General features: G+C 34.6%; 1 protein-coding gene across 1 annotated transcript; it reads left to right on the forward strand.

The window, feature by feature from the left end:
* Positions 1-1,455: 1,455 nt before the first annotated feature.
* LOC105161870 (putative carotenoid cleavage dioxygenase 4, chloroplastic) lies at positions 1,456-4,295 on the forward strand. Its single transcript, XM_011079712.3, has 2 exons — positions 1,456-2,929; positions 3,792-4,295. The coding sequence occupies exons 1-2, from the start codon at positions 1,572-1,574 to the stop codon at positions 4,150-4,152; spliced, it is 1,719 nt and encodes a 572-aa protein (XP_011078014.2). The 5' UTR covers positions 1,456-1,571; the 3' UTR covers positions 4,153-4,295.
* Positions 4,296-8,083: the final 3,788 nt, after the last annotated feature.

Genomic DNA, 8,083 nt, shown 5'->3' on the forward strand with positions numbered 1-8,083 from the left:
TTTCACATCACCCTCATCATCATTATATTCCTGTATTTTATATTCATACTCACTGTCTGAATCATCAAATGATTCACCCCCTGAAGACAACTTATAATCGTTCAAATTATTCACCACCTCAAACTCTTCACCCTCCTCAGCCACTAACTGCCCATTTATATATATTTCAACCTCCCGCAGATGTTCAAACTTTACAAATATAGCTTGCAAAGTCGGATATGTTGTAATTTCTTTAATGGAGTTTTCTTCTTTTATGAAATAAGTCTTCTCCCCTCTAATCCCCACATAGTTACTCAAATTATTTAAAGTCCCAAGTCCTACAAATTTGTACACACATAGTAAAATTTATAGGTTTGGCCTCCCACATATTCAGTCTTTTTCATTATCCCTGTGAACTGTCATTGTTAGGAGCCCGCTATTTATGATTGGGATAAAAATGAAAAAAAAAAAACAGACAAACAACAGAAAAGAAAAAAATTTGTTAAAACTCAATAAAGAAACAAACTAAAACAGTCGGTCAATAGACTTTATGCAACCACACATGAACTACATGCTTAATTTTTGCCCAACATAAAGTATATTCCAAACAAAACAAAACAAAATACACATTTTTTCAACATGCGCAAAACTACCATTCCAACACAAGGGACCACAAATTTTTGTCTTAGAGAAAAAAAACTAAACAAAGCATTACACGACGATTCCAACACAAGGAACCACAAAGCAATCAAGTAGCATTCCAACACAGAAAACCATAAATTTATTCAGAGAAAAAACTCAACAAAGCAGTGTGTCATCGCAACACCGACACCAGAGTAAAGGAGAAAAAAAACTTACCGTAATCAAGGGGAGGCTGCCCATTGCAAGAAGGGTCTCGCATCACCACCATTTTCTCACCAAGTGCCTCTTCTCACAACGACGCAGTGAAATCGGGGGAAAGGGGAGAGATATTAGGGCAGGGGATTTTGGGGGAATTTGGGAAAATTCATTTTTTGCCACATAAGCGGATTAGTAAAAGAAGAATTCCACATCAATGCTTACTTGGATAGGTCGGCCGTGTTTTTTACCAAATCAGATTTTTTCAGCATAAATCTCCCAATTCGATGAAAAATTGGAAAGAAGATCCTAATTCGGATGACATTTACACAATTTTGCATATTAATGACTTTAAATTAATAAGTACTAAAGTTACAGGACTAAAAATAATCGATAGTAAAGTTAAAAGACTATAAAAAAAAAAATTCCCTATTTTTTAAGATCAGCAAAAAACTAAATGAATAAAGTTCATAATTCAAAAAACTAATGCCATGAAAATATTAGTGAGAAGATCATAGTTTTGTTGGGTCAACATCAAAGTATTATATTAAAAAAGTTTTGTATCCTAGAAATTATTGTGGAGCTCTTCTTATTTAATTAATACATATTTAAAAAAAAAAAAAAAAAAGAAAACTAAACTAGGATATGGGCATTTGTTTAATTCATACATATCCCAAGTATAAATAACTCTTATGGGCATTTCCTTTGGTCGAACAATAATTGGTGTTTTTATAGTTTCTTGAGAGAAAAGATTAATGGATACACTTTCTTCATCTTTCCTTCAGAATTATTCCTTAAGTCCATTTCTTCCCTTTCAATTCAAGACTCCGATCAGAGCCGACGCTTCTTCTTCTCCCCCCGCAAGAACTCAGCTTCACACCACAAAACAGTCCAAAACCAGCCAAATTACAGGCACCAAAAAGCACTCTAATTTACTTGCAAATCTTTTCAAGTCCTTGGATGGTTTCATATGCAATTTTGTCGACCCTCCTCTTGGCCCCGCCATCGACCCCAAACTCGTCCTCACCGGGAACTATGCTCCAGTGGACGAGCTGCCCCCCACCGTTTGTGAGGTGGAGGAGGGATCCCTTCCGCCATGCCTCGACGGAGCTTACATCCGCAACGGCCCGAATCCTCAGTTCATCCCTCGCGGCCCCTACCACTTCTTCGACGGAGATGGGATGCTTCATTGTATTAGAATCTCCAAAGGCAAACCCACGTTCTGCAGCCGCTATGTCAAGACTTACAAGTACAACATGGAGCGAGAATTTGGGTCGCCCGTTGTAATAAACTACTTTTCCGCCTTCACTAGCCTGCCAGCTTCCGTGGCTCGCTGCGCTGTCTACTTTAGCCGCGTGGTATCTGGGCAATACGACATCCGCCGCGGCACCGGCAATGCGAATACGAGCTTGGCTCACTTCGGCGGAAAACTCTTTGCTCTATGTGAGTCTGATCTTCCATACGCAATAAAAATAACATCCGATGGGGATATAATCACTTTGGGCCGCGATGAACCTTTCAGTTTGCCGCTAATGTCGATGACGGCACATCCAAAAGTCGACAAAGAAACCGGCGATGTCTTTGCGTTCAGGCAAAGCGTTTTCCGACCATACCTAACATACTTCAGAATCAACGCCGATGGAATCAAGCAAACGGAAGTGCCGATTCTCTCCATGCCCGAAGCTTCGTTGACCCATGATTTTGTTATTACGAAAAACTACGCTATATTTCCTAATACTCAAATGGAAATCAACCCGAAGGGGATTCTCAAAGGGAAGCAGCTGGCGCTGGTTGATGGAGCGAAAGTGCCGAGGCTGGGGATCATCCCGCGAAACGCGGAGGATGACAGTGGGATGATGTGGATTGAGGTGCCTGGATTGAATCTGTTACACGCGACCAATGCGTGGGAGGACGACGACGGCGACACTGTTGTGGTGGTGGGCCCAAATCTTTTGCAGGTGGAGCATTTTTTGGACCGGATGGATTTGGTTCATTCATCCATGGAAAGAATAGAAATCAATTTGAAGGCGAAGACGGTGGAGAGGCGGCCGGTTTCCCCCAGATGTCTGGAGTTTGCAGTTATCAATCCGGCTTGTGTTGGGAAGAAGACAAAGTACGTGCTGATTTTTAATAAGGATAACATTTGAACTTAATTTCTGTTTTTCTCAGAAATATACATATGATGCACTAATATTTCAAAATGTGCTCAAAGAATTTGTGAAAAAGAATCTATTAGGGTTAAATACATGTAAAATGATCAAATATCCTCATAAAAAAACAATTTAGCAAACTCTCTTCCTACGTTTCAAAAAATGAAGCAAATTATACTCCTATCAATAATTTTGATAGGGGGTAATTTGTTCTATTTTACAAAATATATGGGATAATTTATTATTTTATTTTTCATAAGGGGTTTCAATGGTTTTGATAGGAGGTAATTTGTTGTTTTCCAAAACACAGGAGATAATTGCTATTTTTTTTTTAGCTCATTTTTTATAAATTGCATTTTTTTCCGAATCTTTTAAACCGAAAACTTATATTTGTAATTTATGTAGTACAAAATACAAAAGATTAAAAAAAAAAACTCGTAATATTAAGTATGAAACAATTTATATAACGACATATTCTAAATGAATTAAGTATGTTATTTCGTTTCGTATGTTCTTTGTTTTACATAATTAAGTCCATTTGTAAATTTTTTCTTTTTTTTTTTTTACAATTATTGACAGAAAAATGAATCAATATTTATATTATAAACGACCTAAATATTATGACAATAAATCTATCATGGTTTTCATCTATGATTAACGTTTTAACTTTCCGTCAGATCTAAATAATGTCACTGCCCAACCATAGTTAATTAATTAATGAATAAATATTCATTATAATTTTTTATTTTTAATTGCGGTAATTAACGATATTTAAAAAAAATTCTATTTATGTCTGTTTTTCGATTTAATTTCACACGTATACAGATATTTATATGCGGCGGATGGGTGGCCATTTGCAAGCTCAGGGTTGGTGAAGATAGACCTATCACTTTCTACGGCTAACTCCGATGACTGCGTGGTGGCTAGTCGACTATACGGTCCCAACTGCTACGGCAGTGAGCCATTTTTCGTGGCAAGAGAGCCCAACAATCCGGCGGCGGAGGAAGACGACGGGTACTTAGTAACTTACGTACATAACGAAAATACGAAAGAATCAAAGTTTTTGGTGATGGATGCGAAATCCCCTAATCTTGAAATCGTTGCTTCTGTAAAGCTGCCACAAAGGGTGCCCTACGGTTTTCATGGACTCTTTGTGAGGGAAGATGAGCTCCAAAAACTCCAATAAAAATGTGTATTTGTGTGTGAAATTTTACTTTCAGTTACAGTTTGTGTATCTTAGGAACATACTAGATTAGGGTTTGATTCGATTCTAAGTTTGAGTTTGAATAAGCTGAATTACTGATGAGCTGAGTTCAAAATTGATGTTTATTATATGAGTTAATTCAAACGTCAATATTAATTTTTTTCCAAACTCGAGCTTAGAGTTTGTAACACGAGTTCGAGTTTAAATCTGGTTCATCAAGTTTGGTCCGATTAAATCTGACATAAACAAAAGCACCCCTGACATGAATGATTATCAAATTCTAGATCTAAGTTTCTTTAAAGAATTTAAGCTATTCTATATCTAGAGTTGAAAAATACTAAAACTACTTAAATTAGTATATAGTTAAACCAAACATTAGGAAAAAGTATTATTCTAGTTCGTTAAGTATGTCTAATTTTAATTTTAGTTCGATAACTATGTCCATTTTTGTTTAGGTCCAGTAACTTACGAAATTGTTTATGTTTAATCCTCTTGTAGATTTTCGGATAATTTTACCCCTAGGAGTGCATATGGACTAAAACTGCCTTTCAAAAGTTGCATAGAGGTAAAATTGTCCGAAAATCTGCCAGAGGACTAAAAGTAAGCAATTTCGTAAGTTACTGGACCTAAACAAAAATAGACATAGTTATTGGATTAAAATTAAAATTAGGCAATATTTAGCGGACTAAAATAATACTTTTCCCCCAAACATTATACTATTTGCAAAGTCATATTTCTTAATCTCATGGCTAAATTATTTTTTTAGTCTTATAAAATAAGATAAAATATGTTTTGGTATCATAACTATGACAGATAATATTTTCAGTCCCATAAAACTTAAAATCACGTTTCTTTAGTTTAAAAAAAATGTGATTTTGGACCTTTTCGGTTCCAAAATTACAATGTCTTTTAGTTCTAAATAATATTTTTTTAGTCTCAAACCACAAGGTACGTGACTTTTTTGGGACTAAAAAGATATGATTATGAATTTTATGAGACTAAAAGCGATACATATCATAGTTGTGGTACTAAAATAAATTCAACACTTATTTTATGGGACTAAAAAAATATTTTGCCCGCAAAATCATGTATTAGAAAATTAATTCTTTAAATCAATTTATTTATTTGTTGCATCAATGAATATATAGTTTCTTTTTATCAAAAATGGAATATTTTTTATCTTCGGAGCCCTCAATTAATGCACAATTTAATATCAAGATTTTTTAATCACACATCTATTATCAAGAGTCAATTTAATGATGGGACATACAAATAAAAGTTCATAATATACGTACACACACACATGAATATCTGTTAATTTATATGTATATTAAATTTCTGAAATTTTATGTTTCATTGACCTAAAACATGTGCTACGTACATAATCCAAGACGCGTGTAATAGAAAACAACGGCACGATCATACAACTCAGCTCTCTCTATATATATAAATGATGATATAGATTAAGTAAAAAATTAAAGCTGGACTTTGAATAAAATACAAAAATAATTTAATCCCAACTGCTTATCACATGTATGTGTTTCTAATTGCTACTTTGTGCTTCACGCTTTTATTTTTAACTATGCACGATTATATATATATATATATATAGGATAAATATCAGTTTCAGTCCCTCAAGTATGTCAGTACTTATTCAAACTTCATCCTCATATTTTTTCCTCGTCAAATTTAGTTCTTTAAGTTTAAAGATTTCATCAACTTTTATCCTTCCGTTACAAATTCATTAATTTTAATGGATTTGCTTAAAAAAAAATGGGTAGTACATATATTGATGGCTACGGCCTAGTAGATTATCAGTCCCTGCAGGTTGTTGTAGGGGCCTCCCTAACACCAGTAGGAGGGTCCACCCAGCCTTCCCAACTTCGATGTTGTCTCCTAAAGTGACGAGGCCGTTAGCTAATCCTCCAAGGCGAAGCACCTCCTCTGACACCACATCAGGCGAACTTTCTGCAGCCTTCCTAGGTGCGATCCAACAAGTGGTTGCAGCGGCCGTGCGGGAGCAGATGGCGATACTAGTTCCTGCCCGTTTAGCCCCCACGCTGGAAGCAGGCACCCTTTAAGGAGGAACGGAAGGAAGTCTCCTAGGAGAAGGCGCTGCTGCAGCAGGGGCCCCGCCTACCATGGTATAGGGGCTCCTTCCAGTAAATCCACCAGAGGTCCCCCCCAACAGTGGCTAGCTCGCTTGGAGTGCCTTCAAAAAGGCCTCCAAGATGTACAACACCAGATAGCGGGAATTCCAGGAGAAGAATTGCAGGATATCTGCTTCATAGACGTTGTGATGGCGGACGAATTTTCTAAAATATGTATACAATTTTTTTATTTTTGTTCAAATTTTGTATGTATCTTACGCAATTTAGTATGAAATTTTATGCAATTTTCTGAAAAATATGTGTGTAATTTTCTGAAATTGTTTTTCAATTTTTTAAAATATTTATGCATTAAACTTTTATGTATTTTTATGTTTTTTTTAATAAAATATGTTTGTATTTTCTGAAAAATGTGTGTGTCTTTATGAAATATGTATGTATTTTTTTGAAATTTAAAAAAAAAAAAGATAATTCAGAGAAAAAAGAAAATTAAGAAAAGTGTTGGGTTGTAGTTTTATTTTAGGAAAAATATCAGGATTTAGGTGCATATTTTTATAAAAATTATTGGATTTAGTGTATTCAATTATAGTATAATTAATTGTTAACATTTGCAGTAAAGAAAACTTGATTACTGGAAGAAAGAAGTGTAGAGATGTACATCAACGTCTTCTAACTAACTCATCAAATAATAAGAAAAATATCATCTAATTATCTAAAATAACAGAGTACAACGGATAGTGAGAATCGCATGCTCAAAAACATGACTTTAGCCTTAGCCTACTCACTCTGTTATTATTCCTTTCTTCATGCTCTGTTTCTCTGCTACTTCGCCTGTCATAACTCTTCTGCCGCTTTGTGCCCAGCAATTAATTCTTCAACTAGTTATCATTAATAATATATTTTAAGATAATTTAAAATAAATAAAATTTTAATATTATATATTTATATCATTAAAGTAATTAAAGTTTTGAATAATATACAATTAATTTAATATACTTTATAATAAGTTAATATATATATAATATAAATATAACATAAAATATCAGAAATATAATCAAAATAATATACAATACAAGAAACTATTATCAGGGCACATATTTTATGAACATTATACTATTATATATATATATTTATAATGTAGATATATAATAGTATAATTTTTCAATAATTTTTAATACCGTAATTTTTTACGTTATAGATCCATGACGATCAATTATTAACCCTTTTTGGGACATGGACAAGGACCTGATTGTAGCCACGGTCATGGCCCCGCCCAGTCCTGCTCCCAATGTTGATGCAGAAGCACTGTTGCAACCACCCTCACCACCCCTGCCATCGAAGCTTGCATCGGTGCCATAGACCATGGCCCATCGACCGTGGACAGAACCACCACCACTACCAATACCATCACTTTCTGCCCGTCACTATATCAGCCTCACGATGCGAGGTAACGAAAATAATTTTGCTTAAATTATTTTCATTGCATGTTTCTACATGTACTTTTAATACTTACTTATATTTTCAAGTTGGGGGGAGATTTCCACATGGCCACCATGCTACAGTGTGCAACCATTATCCTCATCCCTAGCGATGTATACCACAAATTCCACAGCAGCACCAACTCTTCTAGTTCGATAATATGAAGGTAATAATTATACAAACTTTTCAATTATATTTTCAAATGTAAACCTAAACATGTTTATTAATTACCGATTTGTTTTTGACTATGTGAATTTTCAGCTAACTTACTGGTGGGACTTATATTTTTTAACTATATATTAATATCACAAATAAACATAGAAAAT

The sequence above is a fragment of the Sesamum indicum genome, linkage group LG1, assembly GCF_026168435.1.
Source record: "Sesamum indicum cultivar Baizhima isolate 11 linkage group LG1, ASM2616843v1, whole genome shotgun sequence".
Taxonomy (NCBI): domain Eukaryota; kingdom Viridiplantae; phylum Streptophyta; class Magnoliopsida; order Lamiales; family Pedaliaceae; genus Sesamum; species Sesamum indicum.

Coding starts and splice junctions, on each gene's coding strand:
- LOC105161870 (XM_011079712.3), top strand. CDS start 1,572: ATGGATACACTTTCTTCATCTTTCCTTCAGAATTATTCCTTAAGTCCA. Junction 2,930..3,791: donor TGTGTTGGGAAGAAGACAAA/GTACGTGCTGAT, acceptor ACACGTATACAG/ATATTTATATGCGGCGGATG.